This window comes from Acinonyx jubatus, chromosome A2 (genome assembly GCF_027475565.1).
Source record: "Acinonyx jubatus isolate Ajub_Pintada_27869175 chromosome A2, VMU_Ajub_asm_v1.0, whole genome shotgun sequence".
NCBI lineage: Eukaryota > Metazoa > Chordata > Mammalia > Carnivora > Felidae > Acinonyx > Acinonyx jubatus.
Window position 1 is genome coordinate 13548365 of NC_069383.1, and position 26680 is coordinate 13575044.

The 26680-nt window shown below is 48.6% G+C and overlaps 1 protein-coding gene and 1 long non-coding RNA gene across 3 annotated transcripts in view; both read right to left on the minus strand.

Annotated features, from left to right (window-relative positions):
- TMEM178B (transmembrane protein 178B) overlaps nucleotides 1-26680 on the minus strand; it is a 356181-nt gene that overhangs the window by 229255 nt on the left and 100246 nt on the right. For both annotated transcript variants that reach the window (XM_027075619.2, XM_027075620.2), the window contains exon 2: nucleotides 9240-9353. In XM_027075619.2, the coding sequence (XP_026931420.1) occupies nucleotides 9240-9353 (114 nt within the window). The remainder of the gene's footprint in view (nucleotides 1-9239; nucleotides 9354-26680) is intronic.
- The window catches only part of LOC128314697 (uncharacterized), a 32514-nt gene continuing 26444 nt past the window's right edge, over nucleotides 20611-26680 (minus strand). The window contains exon 2 of the long non-coding RNA XR_008296579.1: nucleotides 20611-22567. This is a non-coding gene — a long non-coding RNA (uncharacterized LOC128314697). The remainder of the gene's footprint in view (nucleotides 22568-26680) is intronic.

The following is a 26680-nucleotide window of genomic DNA, read 5'->3' on the forward strand; positions in this document are numbered from 1 at the left end:
ATCATTTCCGTGCTCCCCTCAACAATTTCAGTACAAATGTACTCACAGTGTATTTATCTTCAGAGCTCTGAAAATGTTACTTCTTAGACACTTAGTATGTAAATCTTCTTTTAGAGACTCCTGTTACTGTCTAAACTACATTCTTATCGGACACAACTGATAAATTAGAGGGCTGCTTCTGCTACTGGTATCCCACTGAGGATCCCAAACATGGATGATTTTCTGCTCTGAAATTCCTTTCACAATATGCCACACTGTTGCCATTCAGCACATAATACTCTCAGCCACTTTCTACTCCCACACTGTGAACACCTGATGCTCCCATCACATACACCTGTGCAGACAGCAAACCTACAACAGATCCATTCACCCGCACAGCCTGTGTAGAGTTCATTAGAAAAGCCCCCAAGTCCACAAAATGCCATTTTAGAGCCTTTCCCCCACATCCTACAGGGATCTCAATGCCTGACGCAACTCCGCATTCCAATAATAATAGCACCTAATGCTGCTTGGTATCAGACTTCCCAGAGTTACCGACTGATTTCACATGAATCATTTCATTTAATTTAAACTTTATAATAACTCTCAAGACAGGTATTATTACCTCTGTTTTACAGATGAGCGTATTGGGCTTAAAACACTTACATAGTTTGCCCAGGGTCATATGCTTAAACAGTGACAGAGCCAGAACTCAGTCCAGTGTCCCCGAGTTGCAGTGGAGCCTGAAGCTGATTGCTGAAGGAAAGAGGACGTTGGAGATACAACAAAGAGGTTTTAGGCTAGATGTCAGGAGGATGCTAATAACACATAATGCAGAAAGACGGGCAAAGAAAATGCACCTCACCTCTAGAAATAGATGACATACACACATAAAAAAAGAATGGGGCGCCTGGGTGGCTCAGTCAGTTAAGCGTCCAACTCTTGGTCATGATCTCACAGTCTTGAGATCGGGCTCTGCACTCGGTGTGCAGCCAGCTTGAGATTCTCTCTCTCCTTCTCCCTGTGCCCCTCTCCCCCACTCACATTCACACATTTAGTCTAAATAAATAAGTAAATAAACAAACAAAGAAACAACCAAACCAGCCAGCTTGAGATTCTCTCTCTCCTCCCTCTGGCTCCTCTCCCCCACTCACATTCACACATGCTCTCTTATAATCAATCAATCAATGACAAGGAATACACAAATAGGTTACAAGTCCTGCTTCTGTGGGAGAGGTTATGCTAGATGCAACATTTCCTCTCCTGATTCCCATCCAGAGCCCACTCCTACTCTGTCCTTCCCTGAGTTTTCAATGACCACTGCAGCCCCACCCATGTCCCCAGACCAAAAGTTCCCAAACTTCAGAGATCCTAGTTCAATAGGCCTGGACTGGGGCCCACAAATCCACATTCTAAGGAGTTCACAGATGATGGTCCATGGACCACATTTGAGTAGCACTGGTCTGGACTCTCATAGGACCTTTACCACAAAATACAGAACTTGATTACTTTTTCTGCTAAGCCATTCTGATGCCCAGATGCCTCTCACATACCCTCCTCATAGTCCTACCATCTTCAGAATCAGTCTCACCCCCAAAGCCCAGGACCAATCCTCATCACAGTTTGAGACTGCTGCTCTTACTAAAATGATGTCCTATCTTATTCAAGGCATGGTACCCCTGATCCATGTATCCCAGATCTTAAAAGTGGGTTTTTCTCAACCACTATTCTCTATTTCTTAAATATTTTTTTAATGTTTATTTATTCTTGAGAGACAGAGAGAGAGACACACACACACAGAGCTGAGCGGGGGAGGGACAGAGAGAGAGAGAGGGACAGAGAATCCAAAGCAGTCTCCAGGCTCTGAGCTGTCAGCACAGAGCCCAATGCGGGAATCGAACTCACAAGCTGTGAGATCATGACCTAGTCAAAGTCGGACGCTTAACCAACTGAGCCACGCAGGCACCCCTGTTATTCTCTTATTCTAACTCACTAAAGCTCTAGATTTCCTATAGAAGTGGGACCTGTAGAAAGCATGTAGCCCTGAACCCCCAAAGTAGTACCCACTGTATTCATACCTACTGACCCACTGCCATAATGGCAAGTGTCTGCTGCTCAGACATACACACCTCATCCAACCCATATTCACTGTTGTTGAGCTATCCCTGCACACTGGAATACTCAGTTTCTGGTTTGGTTCCTCCCCCTCCCTGTTACAGCTTGCCTGGACAGTGAGCTCTGACAGACTTGGCTGTTGGAAAGAAGAATCACAAGCCCTAATGAGCTTTCTTTTCAGCACCTACAGCGAGGACAGCTCCCCCAAAGGAGGCAGATCCTAGATCCCCACATTCTCCTTGCTGTCAAAAACAGGCCATGCCCTCACGGGATGGTACTTGGGGCTTGGATTTTGCTTTTATGCCCTCTACAATGAAATCTTGCTGACTTAAGTGTGGAATTCGGGACCCATGATGTGTGCACGTCAGCAGCATCAGCCTGCACACTATGGGTAGTCAATAAACATTAAGCAACAAGCAGTCTGATCCCTTGCCAGCTTGGCACCTGGAAATATATCATCCAATTTGGAAAGCAGAATACCTTTTAATATCCCCTCCAGCACCTAACATGGGCCTTCTCGAAGAACAGGTACTCCATGAATATTGAATGAGTAAATGAACGAGTGGACGAGGTGAAGTCAGTGGGGTGGCGCCCAGATCTCCTTTGTGGTGTCCCTATCACTATGCTCGGCCGGAAGAAAACAACTTCCAGTCAGCAGAAGCTGAGAGAATGCCTCTAGGCCAGACTTCCAACTAATTCCCAGCACAAACCTGAACCTGTACATTCGGATGAATTGTGGTTGAAAACCGCAATTACACCAGCAGAAGGGTTCTCAGATTTGTTTCACTACATGGATCGTTGGCCCATCTTTAACAGAAAGGTTTGTACCTTACTCTACCCCACCTTTTACTCCAGGCTTCCTTCCTTCCTTCCTTACTTACTCCTAAAGCCACGGCGAAATAAACCCTCACCTTGTCCGCTCCATTCCCGTCTGACCCTCAGCCAGGCCAGCCATCTAAGCAGATGGGATTGACAGCTGTAGATGCATCATGATTTTAAGTATCTCCATACTACCTTTAACCACCTCACTGTTTCCTTTGGGTTAGGTCTCATGAAAAATAAAAATGCTATCTAGAAAAGTAATCCAAGAAAACATGAACACCTTAAGCACAAACAAGTTCATCAAATTTTTGACAGGCAGGGGAGGCTGTGAACAAAAGGTGGGTTCTGGCAGGAGTTACGAGGGCAAGGGCAGGTATCAGTGCAAGAAGATCACATGAAGGGGTTTGTGTTCTCTGCCTGGCTTGCTGCAGAAAAACCACTGGAGCTCTGGGGGGTGTGGGGGGGGGGGGACAGGCATGGAGCAGCCTGTGGGTATCCTCAAAAATTTACAACATCCTCTGCAAGGGCTAGGAGGGGCAGGGAGGCAAAGATGGTTTGCAAAAAGCAAAGACTTTAGAATACCAAGTGACATACGGTGACGCCCTGATGATTAAGTTTCTGTGCGAACAAGCCTTCACAATGCTGGGGATGGTTTCTTGCTAGTCATGACCCCCATGGATGCCAGTCTTGCAAGCAAAAGGCAGCTCACAACAGACTGCACACAGTAAGAGCCTCACACTGGCTGGGCTCAGATGTGGATGCAGGGGAAGGAAAATGGCTGACGCTGCAGGGGACCTAAGCTTCTAACGTCTGGGATGTTTACCTCATTAGGCTGTTTTACATAACACCAGCCAAAAACAGAAAGGAAGTAATAGCTGGAGGGAGTCCGCTGGAGTTCAGACCTGGATTCTAAGTCTCAGATTCCTCCAAGGCCAAGAGGAGACCTCTAGGCAGCCCATTTCTCCCTAGCTTGGTTACTTTGTCTGCAAAGGAGCCAGTACAATGCAGACTGGGCTCCTAGGAGGAAACCTTGAGCCACTCTCTGAGGGGCATTGCAGCAGATGTGAATAAAGACGTAGTTGTCATTGTTATAATTACCGTTGTTTTATTTTTAACCCAAACCCCTTGGTCTACGACATTGATCTTGTGACCAGGGATGTCTGGGAAAGGAGGGACCGGACATACAGGGAACTCCTGAGCTTGGAGCCCGGAAGCCTGAATGGGAGGAAAGTCCAGAGGGTAGATGAACAAGCTAGTCCAGGAGCTGCCAGGGCAGTCCACTGGGAAAGGAAAAGCCAAGTGCCATCAGGCAAGGAGCCAGCCTAAGTCCAAGTCCAGAAGGCTGAGGCCAGCAGGGAAGAGCAAGCAGCAGCCTAGGGCACAAGAGGTGGGCATGACCTGGGGATGATAAGAGGGAGTCAAGCAGCAGCAGCGGGGACACTAGGGTCCAGGGGCAGGATGCACTAATTATGGCAAGAGGAGAGGGTGTAGAAGAGGCAAGAGGAGGGATCAGGTAGGGCTTGGCCAAGCAGACTTAAGGGCTCTGCCCTGAGATCCATGCCAGAGCAGCAGGACAGACTGAGCTTCTCACCATATACCAGCCTGGGTGGAGGTTGGCCCTGCAAGACCGAGCTAGGCTACAGCCCCCACCCCCACCCCACCCCATCCCCCCACAATGGGCAGCCGTGGAGACAGGAAGCCAGGTGTGTCACTCAAGGGTCTACCTTGGACAAGACACTTGTGTATTTGTATTTCTTCTCCCCTTCAGCACATCCACTGAAATGTCCTTGCTCCTTTACAGTCTCAGGCTCCATCTCTGTCTGTCCGTCTCCCTCTGCTATGGCACTTCCTTCCTCTCCCTTCCTCCCTCCCCCTTTAACTACAGATCTTATTTCTCCCGATCCCACTCTGCAGAGCCACTGTGTGAGCGTGTTCGTGTGTTGTTGAAGGAGCATCCTCAGGAGGATGGGGGAGCGGGGATGTCGGAGATCATTCTTCCTTCTCTTTCCCTCCCTGGCCAGCTGGAAATGTGCCGTGTGACCATCCGATCTAATTAACTGAACTTTCAGACTTGACAGAAGGAGGCTTTAAAAAAAAAACAAAACAAAAAAAAACAAAACAAAAAACTCTAGCTTTCTTGGCTCTTAGCCTCTTGAGAGATAAGGGAAAGGATCTGATTGCAGGGAAGTGGAGTCCCAGCTCCCTGATTCCGGCTGCCAGGGGCAATCAACTGTGAGCTGAAAGCTCCATCTTGAAAACCCCGAGTGGAATGAAAAACCCTGAGCACACGAGAACAGAGACTCAGGAGTCCTAGGGCCCAGACTGGGTGGGAAACTCAGCAGCAGCAAAGCAGAGATCAGAGGGGAAGAAAGGGTCACCCTTCTCACAACTTCCGCTGGATGCCTGCCCTGCATCCCCCAGGCAGGCTCCTCCTTCGTGCCACCCGCCAGCCTCCCTGGGGTCGCCTGGTGCAGCTCCACCCTGTGCCAGCTCCTTCTTGCAGAAGCACTGATGTCTCAGTGACATCTTCCCAGACCCTGCTCCCTCAGCCTCCTGGCTCTCAGGGCCCTATCATGGGCCACCCAGGGTCCCCTCCCCGCCACCTCCCCTTGCCCTGCCAATGGCCACGTGCAGGCCTCCAGCTAGGCCACGAGGGCATGCCAAAGGGACGCCAGTGGCACACAGAGCAAAGGCAAAGCCACTTGGGATGGCTTCAGGGGCCCCTGGAGGCTGCAGGACACATAATTCTCCTGACAAGGGCTCTAACCTGAGACTCAACTGCGGAGCATGAAAAGCCTGTGGGGACATTTTCTAGTGAGAAGAGGAAGCAGTGCTCTTTAAGGTGCCAGTCTGCCTTCCCTGACCACTGCTAATCTGATTTTCTCATATTCAAAACATAAAACCAGACAAAGTATCCGGAGAGTGGCAATGCCAACCTCGTCTCCTGCAGCCACTGTTCCCATCCTCGTTGGCCCGGCGACATTTGCTGTCCTGCTGCAGCCCTTGAGGGGGGTGGGGGCAGGAGGACCTGGATCAGAAGTGTAGTGTACCAAGGGTGCATGGGGGCTGGACAACTGCCGCTCAGTGTCACTGGAACCTAATGGGAGGGCAGCTGGTAGATGGGAGGGCAAGTGGGCTGCCCCAGGTGGACTGTCAGGCCTGGACAGAGTAAGGGGACAGTCCCAATTCCAGAAGGAGTTCTGCCTTCTCCTGGGGAGGTCTGACCAGGGTGGGAAGGTGGCCAGGGCAGAAAGGACAAGCACACACAGTACCTCACCACTGGAACCTCAGAGACCACCACCCCAAACACACACACACACACACACACACACACACATTGGACTCTGACCCTTATTCCCCACAGTGGCTATTATCTCTTTACACTTGGATTTATAAGCCTAGTGACCTACAAATAATTTTATTCTTTCACCTACTATTCACTTGACCATGAAGTCAATAAGCTCTCGGCCAAACAGTTAAGCCTGCCACTGCTGGGGTTCACTCTTCAAAAACCACAGCACAGTTTTAAGCCAAATTGTGCTTTTCCTACTTGAAAAAAAAAAAATTCCCACATCAATGGGTGATAACCACATGCAAATTCCTAATGAAAAACGCATAACCCCAGTTTAACCAAAGTCCAAAATATTTTCCAGTTGTTTCAGAAAAAAAGAAATTTAATTTCTCGCCTTTGTCAAATACTATTACTGAGAAAAGTTATAGAAAGTAAGATATTGTTGTCAAATTTCAAAATGATAACCAACCTAGTATCAAATGAAATTATTTTATCCCATTTGCAGTATTAAAGAGTACAGAACTCTCTAATAGGAAATCAGAGTCTGTTTTTTTTTTTTTTTTAATTTCCAAAGCTTGATCGTAGGGGTTTGCAAGTCTTTGTAGTTTCTACTTTATTTCAAAGGGGGCTTATGAGCCCTTTTCCCACCTCGTATCAATACCTGACCTTTGAAGATTAAAACTGACGTTAACTATCCTTCACCATTATGCCAGCATTGCCAATTATACTCAGCACCAACTTCAGATGTTACATCTGAACTAAAAACGGCCCTGGCTAAAAATAGCCATCATCGGTGACAGGAATGGCCAGTGTTCTCTGCCTGCTTAATAATAGCCCATTAGGCTACTGTGTGAAACAGGCAGATGAATCCCTCACCAAAGAGGATCTCCCGCTTCACCCACCATGGGATGCCAAAAACTGCTGCCTATCAGTTGCTGAGATAGCTTTCATCGGTTAAAAATAGATCTGTTCACAAGCATGAGCTGCACACTACATTTGCAGAACCCAACGGCACCACACAGTTTTGGAACAAGGACCCCAGAGACACTGGACTCAGAGAAAATTCCACAAACCATAGCATTAGCCTCCTCTCTCCATCTTTGCCAACACTATGGGACAATTTCGGCGATGCTGCGGTAGATAATCTATTTGAAATCTACCCTGTGCAGCCAATAGCATCCTTCTGGGTTTCCCTCAAAATGCCTCCATGCAATTTACACTAAAATAATTCTCCTTCTTGCTGAAAAACTACCTTAATTGCTTAAAACAATTATACTGTATTGTAATTATCACACTACCTTGTAATTATTTGCTTTGTGAATGTGTCTCTCCCCCTCCCCCGCCTTTCTCCACCTCCAGATGTGAGCTCTTTGGAAGAGTTCCCTGTGGCCTCAGTATCCACTATGTGCCTGGTACGTTGAAAAAAACTCAGTAGCTTGGGTTGAATGAGTAAATATGAACCGAAGCTTTGCCAAGCACTTCTTCCTTCCCCGATCCTGTTATGACCCCCATAACTTAAGTGATATTTAAGTGGTTATTCAACAAGGCTTATCACGAATCTTGAACATCTACTATGGGCTTCTGTTACAGTAGACCAAGGTAAAGCAATCATTTTAGTCATTTATGTATTTGACCCCATAAGTATCTACCTCCAAAAAAGAAATTAACAACCCTGATTATGAGTATCTCTAAGGCAAATCTCACATTAAAATTAAGGAAGTATGTGACTTGCCTACCTCAATATCTAGTACATGGGAACGCGCTTGGAACATTAGCTCTGTCCCCATGCTCTGGTTAGTATCTCTAGCAATGTCAAAGCCTGAAGGCAACAATTTGTTAACGCCTTCCCAGCCACTGATACCTTCCCTATCATTTCAGGCCAGTGGCAGCAATAATCATCCAGACACATGGTCACAATCTTCCCCTTCCTTCCCTCCCCCCCTCCAAAACCAATGGATCATTGCTCTGGTTTAATTTTACTTGCCTCTCCCACCTCCCTATGGTTGTTTGATTAAAGCCAAACTAACAAGTGGAATATGCCCAGTGGAACCCATGCATGCAAGAAATAACTGGGCAACAATAAAGGGAAGAAAGAGGTCTTCACCCTTCTTCGAAGCTGATGAAACAATTTAACCAACAATATAAGACCCTCCTTTTTTTTTTAGCCTTGTGACATTATGTGGGGGGAAAACTGCAATAGGAAAGAACCAACAAATTCAAGAGACGCAGCACAGAGCTTAAGAATAGTAAGAATGTGTTCCCATGAAGAGCTATGCCAGCAGCAAACGAGAACGTCCCTGACACAGACAAGCAGGATATCCCCATGGAACAGAAAAATAAAAATAGGCAACTGTTTGCTCATTAAGTCATCCTCCTATCATGATTTAAGTCTCAGAGGGTCCCTGACCAAGCAACTCCCTAAACAATGGAGGCAGATATTCTGATCTTTGCTGAGTCATCACATGCGAACTGGGTCCCAAAGCCTCTCCTTCTTGGGAAAACAGAAACATGTAAGTTGAGGACGAGATCCTACCCCTTGGCAACCCACCCAGATGCATACTGCCAACACTTTGCAGTATGCAACCCCCAGCTGGCCTCGCCGGGTAGAAAGGATAACACGAGGGATTTTACAGGTTGCCATGATAATACTCCAAGCAACTCGGAGACACGCTGAAGTTAGATCCCAGGAGCTGGTTTTGTTCGGTAGGTGAAATCTAAAACATCTACCTGGGTAATGACATAAGATTACTAATCGTTGTCTGTTGGTTGTTTTTTCGTTTCTTGGGTTGTTTTTGGGGGGTTTTCATTTTTAATTTTAGAAGCAAACTCTTTAAATCTAATGCAATCAAAACCAACTGAGGCAATTCTGAGCCCCAGGCATGGACAGTTTAAGGAATTACCATCCTGCTCTGAGACTGTCCACAGGCCTGAGAGGTACACCCATACTGTCCGGAACAAGCTGTTGATGGGCATCCAAACCTCCGTGACCTCCAAAGGTCACCACCAAAGAAAGAAACTCAGGTGTACTTACGAAGGGCGTGCCACTCATCCTGACGGATGGTCTTCGTGATGTTGAAAGTGAGGTTCCTGGGGATGGTGGCTGAGGAGTAGTGGTATTTGATGTATGTGCATCGTTCAATTTCTCCTGGCAAAGAGAGACCGGAAATCAAACATTAATGAGGTGGCAACCATGTCTGGGGCAGTTTCTGGGATCCATTTTTCTGTCCTGAGGAAAGAGACTGGTTTCATATTAGGCCTGGTGACACCTATAGTTTAGACAAGGCAGTAAGTTTGACCCCAAAAAGTAAGGTCCACTCTTAAGAGACTAGAACTGAAGTCAAACACCATCGATTTAGACAGAAAAAAATACCTCTCTGGCATCATTTAGAGATGGGCAGAGTCAAAGTTTAGGCCAATCGAAGCTTGCTAAGAAAGTAGTGTCCGTGGTTTTTTTTAACCTTAAGAAAATCAACTTTCAAGTCATGGGAAGAGATTTGGCATCAAGAGCCAGTAACAAGGATGCCTGTTCAGCCAGTTAAGTGACCAACTTCAGCTCAGTCATGATCTCCTGGTTCGTGAGTTGGAGCCCCACGTCAGGCTCTGCACTGGGGGTATGGAGCCTGTTTGGGATTCTCTCTCCCTCTTTCTCTGGCCCTCCCCCATTTGTGCAAGCTCGCTCTCTCTCTCAAAATAAATAAATAAACTTTAAAAAAAAGAGAGAGAGAGAGACAATAACACTTTGTACCCATAGACTGACACAGAAGAGGCTTTGCTTTAATGATGTCATCTGTGCCTGTAGCACATACGATCTTACGGAATGGTGAGCCACAGAGGCCTCTTCCCTCTTCTCTCTCCCATGTCCTAACCTCATCTCTGAGTACAAAGCACTCAAATCAACGTCCATCTCCTTGAACCAGCCTCTTCTTCTCAAACGTTTTGGAAAAAAATCGGGCTCCTTCACACACTCAACACCTGGTCCAGTAGAACCTTTACTGCTAAGTTAGCAATGCGTGCTTTGCTAGTCAATTATCAAAGTAAGTCTGTATCATGGAGCAGAGCGTTTCAAAGTGTGGTCCGGGGACATCGGCATCCTCTGGGAACTTGCTAGAAATCCAATTTCCCAGACCCAACCCTAGACCTGCTGAACCAGAAACCCAAAGGTAGAGCTGCAATCTGAATTTTAAGAAGCCCTCCAGGTGATTCTGTTGTGCACCTAAGTTTGAGAACCACAGCCTCTGAGAATCTAACAGAATTACCAACATATTCACTCATAAATCCACCACGTTTGCAAATTCCCAAAGAAAGGAACAACTGGAGGAGTTCCTTCCTTGCTACCTTTGGTCTCCTGCAGCCATGTTGGCTGATGCTTGCATATCTGAGGGATATTGAAACCCAGTGTCAGGGATCACAAAGAATCCGGAAAGAAGGGATTTTTAAAGGTTAGGGGTTTTAAAATTTGGTTTTGCACCCGAATAGATTTTGATGGTAATCCATTTTGCACCCCACTGATTTTCAATTTATAAGTGGTGGCACGTGATTGAATCGCTTGACCCCTGGCTCACTGTCAGCAGGGAACCTGGCAGTCGGTGGAGCGCAATCATTTAGACGGTGCCTCTCGTGAAACCGATGCCTTATCGTAAATCATATCTGGCCCACTGCCCAACTGCCAGTTATTGGCAGACACGCCCCCAATGGGACAGACACTGTTCAAAGAGCCAAAGTTTGGGGGAAAGTGTTGTACATGCTTTTCCTTTAATTTTTCACTTCCTCCACCTTTGTCCCCTTAGCTTATAAGTGTCCTGAAGTCTCTCACATATGCCCCCAGCATTCACCCTGACCACATCCCCAGTCTTCCTTCTTCCCTAACTTCCTATCTTGCTATGCCTCTTGGAAAAGTGGTCTATCAGACCACCTCAAGTCACCCTCATACCTAAACCCACATGCTCTAATCTCCCTAACAATCTCCGCGAATAGCATCACCTCGCATCCATTCTACACATAATAAATCCCCCTGCCACCCCCAATGCCCCCCCACCTCTAGTGGGGCCCCTTCCATCTGACATTCATTGGTCACCAAATTCTGTCAGTTCTACCTCAGAAATGTCTGTGGAGGGGCATCTGGGTGGCTCAGTTGGCTGAGCAGCTGACTCTGGCTGAGGTCATGATCTCACAATGCATAGGTTCAAATCCCACATTAGGCTCTGTCCTGACAGTGTGGAGCCCATTTGGGATTCTCTCTCCATCCTCTCTCTGCCCTTCCACCACTCGTGTTTTCTCTCTCTCAAAATAAATAAGCTTTAAAAAGGGGGGGGGGCACCTGGGTGGCTCAGTTAAGCATTCTCTTCAGCTCAGGTCATGGTCTCAAGGTTCTTGAGTTCAAGCCCCATGTCAGGCTCTGTGCTGACAGCTTGGAGCCTGGAGCCTGCTTCAGATTCTGTGTCTCCCACTCTTTCTGCTTCTCCCTCCCTCCCTCCCTCTCTCACCACCCCCCCCCCAAAATAAACACTGAAAAAAATTTAAAAAATAGAAAATAAAAAGAAAGAAATGTCCCTGGAAGCCAGCCCATCCTCTGTGCCCTCACCCTCTACCGTAGTTATGTGAATACAACAACCCAGCTAAACAAACGGCCACATTTACTGAAGATTTACTTGCAGGAAAGGCTTGCCAATGGTTTCATACATAAACCAACAGTTTCCAACTCTACTCAGGTTGTCTCACACACAGAAGAGATGTGCACAAGGCTCCCCGGGATAGAGATGCGGCTGCCTGGGCCCTGTTGGCCTCCCTGGGAGGGAGCCAACCTTCCCAACCCACTTGTAATCCTGCCTCTTCTGTACTCATCCCCATGGCAGAAAACTCTGTTACGGATGTGGCCTTACTTAATCCTCGATACCACCCAGTTACATAGTGTTCCTACTATCATCGGCAGGATATGATCCTATTTCACAAATGAGAAGATAGAGGCTCAAGAAGATAAGGTGACTTGCCCCAGGAAATAGCGGCACCAGGATTAGAACCCAGAATCTCCTGACCAGGGCTTCCCTCCACACCGCTGCCCGACTGTCTTCCAGAGAGGAAACTGTGGTCTCTCCCACACACAGGATAAACCTCACGCTCCTCGGGCAGGAAGGCCCCGCCAGGTGGCCTGCCCTGCCCCGAACAGCCCATATCCGTCAGGACTCTGCCCCTGATACACACCCAATCCTCGTAGGAAGTGGCCAAAGTGGCAGCTCCTCAGCAAAGCCTGCCTCGCACGGAAGCCTGTGCCCGGGAACAGAGGAGCAGCAGTGGTTCAGCCTGGACCCTCCTCACTCCTCCCTGTGCTCCTGCCCTCCTGCGGCAGGCACTGAACGGGCTGGGATTTAGCTGTTCACACACCTCGCTCCCCCACTAGATTACGAGTTCCTCAAGGGCAGGGGCCGGTCTCGTCCACTCGTCTCTACCTCCCCGGCCCCGGCACAGGGTGCGCACCAGTAACATGCGCTCTGAAGGAAGGAAGGAATAATACCAGGCACCCTCTGGAAAACCGCAGTGGGCAAGGAATCCAACTGCTTCTGCTCTGTGCAAGGGACAAAAATAATTAAGGCAAATCAGAATATAATGAACGAAAGGAGGGCACTGTTGCACAACTCGGTCTGCGTCTACAGCAAACACCTCTTCGCTCTCCAGACAACGTAAGGAGAGGTTTATTTGATCACAGTGAGGTAGGAAAAAAACCACGTAGGTACAGAACAACCTCTCGCTGCACTTTGCAAATGTAATCCGAGGGGCAACTAGGTCAGTTTGTTTCCGGTTTTTGTTTTTTTTTCAGTGTTTATTTTTGAAAGACAGAGTGTGAGCAGGGGAAGGGCGGAGAGAGAGGGAGACAGAACCCAAAGCAGGCTCCAGGCTCTGAGCTGTCAGCACAGAGACCGATGTGGGGCTCGAACCCACACACTGTGGGATCATGACCTGAGCCGAAGTCAGACGCTTAACCGACTGAGCCACCCAGGCACCCTTGTTTTTGCTTTGTTTTTAAGAAGAAAGACAAGAGGAAAATATAAAGGGTAGAGAAATGTAACAAGAATACCACCAGTAACTACTTGAACCAAGATCCCACAGGAAATGGCCAGATTGGTGCCCATCACTAAGGTCTGAGAAAAGTATCTGATTTCTTGGCTCAGATCAGGTTCTCTCAGGCTCAAAACAAACTCCACAAGTGGCCACAGGCTCCGGGCAGACCTCGGCCACCTCCCATGGCCTCCCTCACCCAGCCCACCCAGCCACCCGACACTTGGCAAGAGCAGGCAGGTGGAAAGAGCTGACCCACAGGCACCGCAGGTGACCAGCCAGAGCCTGGCTAAAGCTGCCGGAGAGGCCCCGCTGGAGGCCTCCCTGTTTGCTTTGCCTCAGGGATGCAAGCATCCTGTCTTTGACAGCAATTAAATTTGAAAGACTCAAATATTGCCTAAGAAGAAAGGCAAAATATTTATCCATGTGTCTGCAGGTCCTGTCAGTGTGCTGGGCTTTTGTAAATACAGGCACCATCTGGGCACCAAATTCGTGTGCCCAGAATGTGGGCTTCCCAATACAAATAGGTTTTCCTGCAACAATCCAGGGGGGCCACCTGGGAGGCAGTGGAGAAGCGCCTGGGCTTCCCCGGAAAGAAGGTCAAACCTGTCTTCCTGACCCCTACGTTCCAGCCCAGAGACCTCAGCCTGGATAGGACAGGGGCACCCTCAGGAGTGAGGACACCATAAGCCTTCATCTGCGCCGTGCCGTCTTAGCTGGTGACCCTCCCATCTGCCCCGTCGTGCTCCCAGAGAGACAGGATACCCAGATGCGTAGTTAAGAAGAGTTTCAAAACTGGGAAATTTACAAAGCGAGCACAGGGTGTAAAGAGGCCAGCAACGGGTGATACAGGGACCTACGGCTGGCGACAGAAGGGAGTGAGAGAACCCCAAGCCTGGAGAGGCAGAGGGAGTCGGTACCAGACCCTAGAAAGAGTGGCCACTTGAAGAGAGGTGATATGACCTTGGGCAGAGGGTCACAGCCAAGCCACGGTGAGGTGGCTGAGAATAAACACACACCCCCTCCCTCTCCCTCCCCCTCCCCCAGGAGCTGAATCCACCAGAAGCTGGAAGGGGTGGGGGTCCAGAAGCAGAGAGCAGGTGCGAGGTGGAGGGAATCCAAAGCATCCAGCTCACTCCCCTTTTTCCTCGTTCCTCCCTTGCTCCCCTCAATCTCCCTGGCCCTGTCTCCTTCTAAAGCCCTCACTTCCTTACTCCAAGCAGCCACCTCCTCCTCCCCTCCACCTCCACCTGCAAGGGAAGGCCCAAAGACAAGGAAGAGTGGGAGACCATTCCCATCCTTCTTCTCCATTTCAACTCCTTTAGGACCCAAGGCCTAAGTGTGTTAACTCACATTAAGTCCTCAGTGTGATCCTCGCACACAGTCAGTGCTAAGTATTAGTTATTACCCAGGGTGCCTGAGTGGCTCGGTAGGTTAAGCATCTAACTCTTGATCTCGGCTCAGGTCATGATCTCACGGTTCGTGAGTTCGAGCCCTGCATCAGGCTCCTTGCTAACACCATGGAGCCTGCTTGGGATTCTCTCTCTCCCCCTCTGTCCCTCCCCTGCTCTCTTTCTCTCTCTCTCTCTCTCTCAAGATAGATTAAGTAAACTTTAAAACAAAGATTATTAGTTATTACCCTCAATTGCTACCCTAAGACTACTTACTCTAAGGGGACAACAAAGGAAGTCAGAAATTACAATAGCAACCAACATTGACATCATGCCTCGTACATTTTATACACACATACACACGTAAATACATAGATCTATAGAATTATATATAGAACAAGAGAGAAGTTTCTGGAGCACTTACGGGAGGTTTATAGATATAAGGAAGACTCTTAAGTGACTTTTTTTTTAAGTTTATTTATTTTAAGAGAAAGAGGGAGCACAAGTGGGTAAGGGCAGCACAGAGCCTGATGCAGGACTTGAACCCATGAACCGTGAGATCATGACCTGAGCCTAAGTCAGATGCTTAACCAACCGAGCCACCCAGGTGCCCCAGGCAAAGTGAGATGGGATCCACTCCCACTCCATCAAAAATTATCTTCCTTGAACAGCTGCCATAGTACTTTAAATTCTTCCATGAGAGAGGCGTTACTTTGGATCGAATACTGTTCTAATAGAGCTTTAAAAGGGGCTGCCCCGTCAGGTCATGATCTGACAGTTTGTGAGTTTGAGACCCGCATCAGGCTCTGTGCTGACAGCACAGGGCCTGCTTGGGATTCTCTCTCCCCCCTCTCTGCCCCTCCCCTGCTTACACACATGCGCACGCACTCTCTCTCCCTCTCTCTCTCAAAATAAATAAACTTTAAAAAGGGGAGAAGGGCATGGGGCACCTGGGTGACTCAGTTGGTCAGGTGTCTGACTCTTGATCTCAGCTCAGGTCATGATCTCATGGTTTCATGGGTTCAAACCCCACTTCGGGCTCTGTGCTGACAGCGTGGAGTCTGTCCGGGTTCTCTCACTCCTGTCTCCTCTCTGTGACTCTTTCTCAAACAAAAATTAAACATTTTTAAATAAAAAATAAAGAGGGGGCCAAGTGGGTAGCAGTCACCAACACCTAGGTCACTGGCATGAGCACAAGCAAACCCACAACTTGCAGGGCAGGCCCAAGGAGAAAGGAAGACAGGGGAGCACTTTTCTCATGTGAAAAGTGGAGTGACTGGTGCAGCCACTGTGGAAAACAGTATGGTAGATCCCCCCAACATTAAAAAGAATACTACCACATGACCTAGCAATCCCACTTACAGGTTTGTATTTGGAGGAAATGAAAATACTATCTTTTTTCATGAATCATTTTTTTTAAATTTTTGTCTTAATCTCTACACCCAATGTGGGGCTCGAACTCACGACTCCTGAGATCAAGAGTTGCACGCTTATGGACTGAGCCAGCCAGGTGCCCCTGAAATCACTATCTTGAATAGACATCGGCACCCCCATGCTCACTGCCATCACCAGTCACAATAGCCAAAGCATGGAAACAACTGATGTGCCCACCAGTGGATGAATGGACAAAGAAAACGTGGGAGATGTATGTATGTATGTATGTATGTATGTATGTATGTATGTATGTATGTAACAGTGGAATATCATTCAGCCATAAAAAAGGAAATCCTGTCATTTGCAAGAACATCAGTGGACCTTCAAAGCATTAGGCTAAGCAAAGTCAGACAGCGAAAGACAAATATTGTAGGAGCTCACTTACATGTGGGTTCTAAAAACACCAAGCACATAGAAACAGAATAGTTTGGTGGTTGACAGAGGCAAGGGGGGGATGAGCGGTAGAACTTACTGAGTGAAGGTAGTCAAAAGGTACAAGCCCAGTTATAAAAAGTCTTGAGATATAATGCACAGCATGGTGACTGGAGTTAATGTGTATTTGAAGGTTGCTAAGAGTAGATATTGGGGCGCCTGGGTGGCTCAGTCGGTTGAGCATCTGACTTCAGCTCAGGTCATGATCTCGTGGTCCATGAGTTCAAGCCCCACGTCGGGCTCTGTGCTGACAGCTCAGAGCCTGGAGCCTGTTTCGGATTCTGTGTCTCCCTCTCTCTCTGACCCTCCCCCGTTCACGCTCTGTCTCTCTCTGTCTCAAAAATAAACGTTAAAAAAAAAATTTTTTTTTTTAAAAGAGATCTTAGCTCTCATCACAAGAAAAACAAATTGGCAACGACGTGAGGTGATGGACGTTCATAGACTTACTGTGATCATTTCACAAATACCTGCATGTATCAAAGCAGCACATTACGTACCTTGAACTAAGACGATAGGGATGTTGATCATATTTCAATAAAACTGCAGGAAAATGAGGCTGGGTATGTGACAGTGAAATGCATTTAGGAAAAGTTGGGTTAAATATTTAAATGATCTACTTACGGCAGGACTTTGAGAGAGTTTCTAATGTATGTTGTGACTCCCCCTACTCCCCCTGGAAGGGACAGGCATGGCAGGCAGACCTTCCCAGATTCTTCTGACCTCAAAGCTTTTTGTATTCAAAGAAGGGTTGCTGCCGCTGAACTGTGAGTTCATCACAATCAGAAACCGTGTTTCTTCTTTACGCTTTTTTACCCAGGGCCAGGTAAGCAGCTGGTGCACAGAGAGGGCCTCCATATACGTTTGGATGAATGAAGAATGGAGATCGGGATCTGTTACTTGATCAAATGATCTATAAGGTAAATGAAGTCGTTGGCTCTGAGTATTTGCTGGCCTCTCCTCAGAAGCCATGTCTGGGAGCGACGAGCAAAGCAACACCAGGGTCAAGTGCCCATCTGGGAGCCGTGTTTGCACCATGCCTTGTGGATCTTTGTGGACAGAACCAGAGCGGGGTCTCTGGGCACACTAAGAGCACCTTGGATCCCACGGCAGCCACAGTGGGCACTCCCGGGAAAGCGGACAGCACTCACCAAGTCTTCCTGCCTCAACACACTTCACAAGCCCACTTAGTCCACACCAGACAGCCTAGAGAAGAACAGGAGGGGACAGCAAGGGAGTAAGAGCCACAGAGCAAGTGCCCAGCCCCCAGGGAGAGAAGCACAAGGCCCGCTCCGCACAATGACTCAGAGGGCGACCTCCGGGACCACAGGTGAGGCTCATGTCAGCAAGCAGCTCCGCATTGCCCACCGCACGGCTTCCTCCTCCCTCCCGTTTCCCAGGAACTCCCCCCAGGTTCCTGTTGTAGGCCGTACTGGGGCAGCGGGACTAAGAATGATGACCTAAAAGAAAGTAGAGAATATGGCTTATAGGCTTGAAAACAACGTGGGTGGTATTAAGTAAAAGGAATTGGTCCAACGTAATCCTGAGGTCCTCTTGCAGGGGTCACACGGGCACCTAGTGCCTCAGGGAGGCTCTTCTCTTTCTCTGCTTCCGTATCCTCCGTGGTCTTTTCTTCTCTCGATCTTCAAGCATCCTAAGACACGGGGTGGGCTACGGGACCAGCGTGGAGGGTCCACAGGCTTCCTTCCCTGCAGAGTTCCTGAAGAGTCTATTCAATGCCCACCACGCAAGGATGCTCCTATTCTATCCCAAGCCATCCTCACAACAACCCACTGAAGCGAAGACTGGAGAAGACGGTGTAGACAGATGAAGCCCACCCTCCAGAGCCCCTCAGCCAGCAGGGAGAAAAGCCAGTGTCTCTCGGCGTGTGCAGAGCACTTTCAGACACCACAGCTGGAATGACTCAACTCCAGCCAAAGGCTCACCGGGAGCAAGGGCTGTGTTGCAGCCCAAGTGCCTTGCATGTGGAAGCAACCAATGCCTTCACTGGGAAAGGATGAAAGAAGGGGAAGAAGGTAACGTCCCGGCCTCAGCCTGCCCCAGCCCAGGCCTTGCGGGCTCACTCCCGGGTCTGCCTCCCCCCCACCCCAGGGCTGACCCCCCTTAGTCCCCTTTCTAGCCCAAGGCCTGTGCTCTGTGCTTAATAAATGCAAAGATTAAGGAGAGAGTAGAAACACATGGGAAAAAAGTGAAAACCAACATTAAAAAAGAGAGATGACACCAGCTGAAGCTTTAAGCCTTGAACCTCTTCTTTAAAGGGCATTTTGTTTTTAAAGTTAAGATGACCTCTTAGCAAGGAGAGGAAGCAGGGAGCTTTCCCTGTAGTGCGTCAGGAATGCCATCATCAGATTTATTAGCATGGTCAATGTTGAGGACCTTAGCGGCCACGAGAGTGTGGGTGGGGTTAGGGAATTAAAGGTGTGAGAGTAGAAGCAAATCGTGTCCTGGACGAAAGAGCAAAGAAGCAAACCAGCAACGCCCCAGGGGCTTCAAAGAGGGCAGACGGGCTGGGATCCCCCACCCCTGCCCAGTCCTGTCCACAGGTGGGGCAGAAGGGGGCGCGGGCAACTCCTCACAAAAACCTATTTCAAGAAACCCCACCTCCCCTCCCACCTCCTCTTAGCGCCTTCTGCTCCTCCCAGATGTTCTGAGCCCGAGGATTTGCAAGGCTTATAGCTGCTGCAGGCCTAGCCAGAAAGGTTTTTCTCTGAACTGAGGAAAAGTGTTATGTTTTGGGTTTTAATGCTTTCAAATGCATTCCATTTTGTGTGCTTTGTTTTTGTGCTTGTGGGATTGGCGTGGCCTTTCCGTGTTTGTATGCACTGCAAGGCCAGAAATCCTAAACATTTACTTCCTTCAGTCCATGTTACATAAATGTTTATCAGCAGTGGTCAGGGGGGCCCCTCTGATTCACACACGGGCAATTTCATTCTCAAAACGCCTGCTCCCGTCTGCCAGCACCCCAGTCATCCCCCAACACATTTCTGACCCCTCACCTCACCCCGGGGCCCAAACACCTTCAGCTGGCTACTAGTTGTAACAGTGATTTGCACAGAAACCGTATTTCTATCGGTAGTTTTGAGCGAGACAAGCTTGTATTTCTCATCTTTGTTCTCCTGATGGCCAAAATGGTGCTCTGAGGTCTTGGCATTTGTTTTAACAATAGCTTGTGTTTGGGGCGCCTGGGTGGCTCAGACGGTCTGGCATCCAGCTTCGGCTCAGGTCGTGATCTTACAGTTCGTGAGTTTAGGCCCCTCCATCAGGGTCTGTGCTGATAGCTCAGAGCCTGGAGCCTCCTTCAGAATCTGTGTCTCCCCCTCTCCCTGCCCCTCTCCTGCTTGCACGCTCTCAAAAAATAAATGAACATTCAAAAACACACAACAGCTTCTAATGCAAGCTTTCTATGTATTAGGCATTATACAAAGGACCTTGTTATGCATTGTTTCATTTAATCCTAAAAGTTAGGTCTGGTTATCATCCCCATTTCGCAGATGAGGACATAGAGGCTCAGCGTCCAAAGGTAAGCTGAGAACACAAAGCTGTTACACGGCTCAGGTGGGATACAAATCCACCTGACATGTTTGTAAGCAGGGCAGTATACCACACGTAGGAGGAGAAATTGTGACAATCCAAGCTCTTCAGAAATAGAGACCTTCCAAGGTTTTCTATCAGAAACAAGCAAAGCAGGACGCCTGGGTAGTTCAGTCAGTTAAGTGACCAACTCTTGATTTCAGCTCAGGTCATGACCTCCCGGTTCATGGGATCGAGCCACGTCAGGTTAGGCTGACAGCTTGGAACTGCTTGGGATTCCGTCTCTCTCTCTCTCTGTGCCACTCCCCTGCTCACACTCTCCCCCTCCCTCTCTCTCTCAAAATAAGTAACTAAACATTTAAAAAAGAGAGAGGGTGGTGCCTGGGTGTCTCAATTGGTTCAGCATTCAACTTCAGCTCAGGTCACGATCTCAAGAGTTTGAACCTGGCATTGGGCTCTTGAGCTGACAGCTCAGAGCCTGGAGCCTGCTTCAGATTCCATGTCTGTCTGTCTGTCTGTCTCTCTCTCAAAAATTAACATTTAAAAAAAAAAATTAAACAAAATAAAAAAGAGAGAGAGAAAGCACTTTGGATAGGACTATTGGGCCTGCCAGGAATTCACACCCCTGATCCACCCACCATCCCCCACCCAGAGCCACTTCCCCATCTCGTCCACTTGTGTATCTTTCACCCCGTCAACCTAAGAGGCATAGCCAGAAAGGGAACGAGGCCAGCTTGGCGCAGCTTGTTTGGACTCTGCACATCACAGCCTCCTTGCTGATCACTCACCCGCCATCTGGTTAATAAGCCCTTTGGACAGTTTTCCAGAGCTCCCTCGAGCTCAGCTGCTCGTCTGGGTTCACCGAATCCCAACAATCTCCTCCTTCATTGAAAAATCTGGACACCGCTCACCTACCTCCAGGCTCACGGCACTTCGGGCACCCCATCTGACAGCCCAGTCCCCGCTCTCGAACAGGATGGCCCCACTGGAGACAGCGCCTCCCGTGTCCGTCATCGTCTGGCACTCAACACTCCAATTAGGAACTAGAACGGAGGCCTCCCTGCTGGGTGACTGCCGCGTGCCTCACATCACAACCGAGATCTGTGCCCCCAGTCACCCCACTGAGCACAGTTCCATTTCTCTGCCCGCACCTCCATTCACTCACCAGCCCCTTTTGGTTACTTTATCGAGTGGCTGTCCTCCTTGACCAACATCTAAATAGCACCGAACGCTTCACGATCTCCTGTGCTAAGGGTCACCTCGTCTCTGGGGCGCCTGCGTGGCTCAGTCAGTTAAGCGTCCGACTTCGGCTCAGGTCATCATCATTATGTGGTTCATGAGTTCAAGCCCCACGTCGGACTCTGGGCTGACAGCTCAGAGCCTGGAGCCTGCCTCGGATTCTGTGTCTCCCTCTCCCTGCACCCCTCCCCCCATCACACTCTGTCTCTCTCTCTCTCAAAAATAAACATTAAAAAAAAATTTTAATGAATAACGTTCATCTCATCTTTGGTACGATCTATTTTCTTTATCCTAATTTCCACATTCCTGGGTTCTGAGTGCCTTTTCCCCCAGAAAAGGAGACAGTTCTGAATCTTTTAGCAGGTTTTTGACCTGGTATTTTTAAAGTGTCATTACACAGTAACTCCCTCACCAAAGGAAATAAAGAACGAGGCGTTGTTGGGCTTGCCCCACACCACCCGTCTTCCCTGTAAGGTCTTGGCTGCAGCTTTTCTCCATGTGCTCATGTATTTTCCAGCTTGAAACCAGCTGCCTGAGAGAGGAGGAGAAGGTGAGGTATGGCTTTAAATCACCATTGAGGGTATAGTAAATAACCCATTCCCTTATTCCCATCACAGCCCTAATAACCTTCTAGAAAGTTCAGAGCCCCAAGCCTTCACTGCCCTCCCCATACCCTCCCCACAGGGTGCAGACACCCAATGAAGGAGGCATCGGCTTCCCCAGGCAGTTTCGGCTGCTGGAAGGACCATCAATCTCCAGGCTCTGACAGACAAACGAGGCAAGAAGGAGACCAAGTCTGGTTTTTCACTGGAGAACAATGAGCTCATGCTTTCTCTCCAGGGACCCAGGAAGTGGAGACAGCTCTTGAGATGGGGAGACAGTGATGGAGACGGGCAGGAGTGATGAAGGATGGGCAGGCGAGAGGGAGGAGGCCAGTCTGGCACTTTTTTAATGTCACTTTTGATAAGAATCCCCAGCTTTCAGGCCAGAGGGAAACATCCATTTTCTTTAAATTAAGGATCCAGCATGAGGCAGTTGTCCTAAAGGGGAGGGACAGCGAGAAGATAAACTGGTCGCAAATTCTTCATTCCTGCTCCTTCAGAGAAAAGATGATCGTTCATGAGTCACCAAAATTGCAGATGCCACAGCACAAATGGCTCTACTTTGCTGCTGCTGCTCGGAGGTGGGGTCCAAGATCAGATACATGGACAGAGACTTTGGGTAGCTTTTTTGAAGGTGGGTCTGCAACCCTCAGTGTGCATCTCTGGAAGGCAAAAGGCCAGTCATTTCCAACAAGCTGAACCAGTAAAAAAAAAAAAAAAAAATTCAGACAGCTGCCCAGATGTTTTTAAACAGCTAAATAAAGGTTTGATTTCAGCTAGGGGGAAAAATATCCTGATTACAGAGTTTTCCAGTTTTCATCTGAAAAGGGAGTTATATAATCCTGATTTTCTTTACTAGTTAATTCCGAGAAACTGTGTGTGTGTGTGTGTGTGTCCGTCCCTGGGTATCCGTGTGTGAGCATATGTGTATTTGGGGCAAGAATGGAGGAAGCTGGGTTGTAGATGAAAAACCAAACCCAGATGATTATTTCAGTCTTCAACCTGCTGTGTGCCTTAGCTAAAAACTGAATGGAAACTAAAGATTACAGAAACAAAGTAGAAGGCCCCAATAAATTATGTTTTTCTTTACATCTCTATTTTACCAAAATATCTTTTTATACATTTTAGTTTTTCTAATGCTTATTTTTGAGGGAGACACACACAGAGTGCAAGCAGGGGAGGGGCAGAGAGAGAAGGAGACACAGAATCCAAAGCAGGCTCCAGTCTATGAGCTGTCAGCACAGAGCCCGACGCCAGACTTGAACTCACAAACCGTGAGATCAGGACCTGAGCCGAAGTTAGATGCTTAACCAAGTGAGCCGCCCAGGAGCCCCTCTATTTTACAAAATTGACCATTTTCTCCTTTAAGTTAAATGGCTTGGCTAGAATAAAGACGTGTTAACTTAGCCTGACTCATTAGTTGAAATAAAACTCAAACCCAAGTATGAAAATATGAATAGTGAATTACTCTTCTGTGCTGTGTCCATCAGCACTATTGTGGTTGAGAGCCTGGGCCCTGGAGCCAGCTTGCCTGGGGTTAAATCTTAGCTTTGACACTCTCTGGTGTATGATCGTGGCCAAATTAATGAAGCCCGCTGTGCCTCCACTTAAAGGGATAGGATACAAATATCTACCCCCTCGAGAGTACTGTGAGAATTCAGTGAAGTAATACAGGTAAAGCACTTAACACCTGCTACAATGGAAACTCTCCATAATTGTTATTATATCTTCAGCCATACTCTATCCATGTAAGATGAAGATTTGTTTTATGTGTCAGATGCCAGGTAGGTTTTTTAAGACATGCAGTGAGCACCTATCTGGCATGCTTTGGCAAAAGAAATGCACATCCTAGGAGACAGGCTGCCCGCGGCCCGTCTCCTTCCTGCCTGGTGTGCTTCCTCAGCCAGCTCTGACATGCCCTCTGCCCCCACCCCAACCCCAGCTCAGGGCTTTCCCCGCAGGCTCCGACCCTGGCCACATCCTACCACCCTGCTCCTGCCTCAAGGACTGACACCACCGCCTCCCACATCCAGCCACTCTAACCCTGGTTACACCAGTGACCTTCTCCAACCCGTCTACACCCCGCATCTGTGAGATCCTCACTTCCACGACAAAAGAAACATCACTCTGACTACACAGCACCAAGTACAGTCTGAACACCCATAACCAGACAAGTCACCATGTGGGACAAGCCTCTGACCCATGAGGATAGCACCACTTAGTGTCCCCTAACCAGAACCTGATGATCGTGGGTCAAAGCCAAGGTGGAATTTTTCTTTTAAACTTCCTGGAAATGCTGCCCCCCATTCCACCACCCAATCAAAAGAGAAAAACCTGAGTCAGAGAATATCAATGTTTGGTAAAGAGTGGGGGGGGGGGGGGAAGAAGCTTTCGACTGGTTGATGGGAGTGTGAATTGTTACAAACACTTGACCAAATCAAGTGAACTGGTGATGTTGATGTCCAGTGGCCCCAAATCATGCCCCACCCCCAGACAAACTCCTGCACATGTGCCAAGAAGGAGAGGTCCACAAGGATGCTCCATATGGCACTGAAGGTCCGTCAAGTAGGAGACAGAAAAATCAAGTGTGGTTATATTCACAGGATAGAATATTCTATATAGTTTAAATGAATAACCTAGGGGTGCCTGGGTGGCTCAGTCGGTTGAGCGTCCGACTTCAGCTCAGGTCACGATCTCACAGCTCGTGAGTTCGAGCCCCACATCGGACTCTGTGCTGACAGCTCAGAGCCTGGAGCCTGCTTCGGATTCTGTGTCTCTGCCCCTAACCCACTCACATTCTTTCTCTCTCTCACAAACAAACAAACGTTAAAAAAAATAATAAATGAATAACCTAGAACCGTGTATACGGAGACAGAAACTGTCCCCAAAATATAACGCTGAGTGAAAAAACAACTGTAGAGTTCCACCGACTGTACCTTCTTTTTTTGCATTTTAAGTTTTTTCTCCCATAAAATATTGTCTTCTGGGATCCACTAAGAAAGAATACAATCATATTCAAGAAGAAATCCACCCATTCCCTTAACAAAAATCAAAGGCACATCATCCAAGTTTTAATGGCAAGAGACCCTCCTGGGGGGCCGGGCCACTCACCTCCTGCTGATCTCCTCCCAGGAGCATCTCACTAATCACCTATGCATCCCATTCACCTCCCCTAGCACACGCAGGTGCTGACCCCGCGGATGGATGCCAACAGGACAAATGAGACGGAGACCCAGGAAAGCACAAAGGATACAGCACACGGTGAGCACCACCCGGTGCTGGCGGAGGGAGGGAAGGTCATGGATGGCTGAGGACACCAGGGAATGCTGGGGAAAGGAAGAGGACCATGTTCTTCAGCTTGGTGGGATGTAGAACATGGGGGGAAGGGGTAGCGTGGGGCCCGCCAGCGCCCAACGAACCCACAGTTGACTCAACGGGAGCAAACTACTACAGAGCCAGAGCTTGGTGGAGTCCCACAGGCGATCGTTTGGGTTGATGCCAGAGTACCGAGTGGAGAACTCAGGCAGGGGGCTGTCCTGGTTGTCCAGGCCAGGTACTCTGGGTATGCACCCAGAGTACAGAGTACGGCTAGAGGCATGGACTAGGAGGAGACACGTGGAGCCCTTCTCGTCTACACTGGCTTCCTTGCCCCTTGGATTTGACCTGCTCCTGCAGGGACAGGTGCAGCATCGTTCTCCCTACACGTGGCGCTAGGACCTCTGCTGCAGGGCAGCCGTACTTTCAGGGCATAGGAGCAAAGAGGTGGTGAGTGGATGCCCTCTGGGATCCCAGGCATCCAAAATGAGTGAGCTGAGAAGAGCAAATCATCCTAATGGAGTAACCCACTCCTTGAGAGGCTGCCCAACGCCTCCCTAAGTACAATGAACGTTGCTCCTGGGCCCCTCGGGGTTTGCACTCGGGGCTTCGCTGAAATCAGCAGCCAGCACACAGAAGCAGAGTGAGATAAGACAGACAGACAGCCATCTCTTACATAGTTGTGCAAGGCCTCAGGGAGCCACTCCAATCACTGCAATGAAACAGAACTGGTGCAGCACCAGCCTGGCAAGGTGGCTTTCAGAAGGGGACCCAGCATCTAGAAAGCAGAGCTAAGAGCAGGAGCACTCCACAGGAAGGGCTGGAGGGGCGCCTGGGTGGCTCAGTCGGTGTCCAACTCTTGATTTCGGCTCAGGCCATGATCTCACAGTCATGAGATGGGGCCCCGCATCCAGGTCCGTGCTGGGTATGGAGCCTGCTTAAGGTTCCCTCCCCCTCCCCTACTCTTCCCCCTCTCGGGCTCACTAGCTTTCTTGTTCACTCTCTCTCTCTCTCTCTCTATCTCTCCCCAAAAAAATGAAAAACAAAGTAGAGGCTAGAGGGGGAGGAAGTCAGGACAAACCCAAGTCATTGGAGGGGCAGAGGGGCAGGGGGGCCAGGGAGCAAGGTGGGAACAGAATGGTTAAAAGAGGGAACAGGCAGCTATTACTGGAGAAATTTCTATTCACTTATGTTTTTCTTTGCTTAAAGAAGACGGAATACATTAAGATTTTCTAGATAAAGATAAATAATAAGACTCCACCCCAGGGAGTTAGAGCTCCAAGTACGCATCATAGCCATGTTTTTGGGAACAGAGGGAGACTCGAAGGAGTCGAAGGGTTTGAGGGCAGGTATGAGGCCATCAGAAGTACATGGAAACTGAACCACTAAGACAGTGAGATAGACACCTGGAAATGAAGAATACCACACAGAGAGCCCCCATTCTCTCCTGTCTCCTGCCC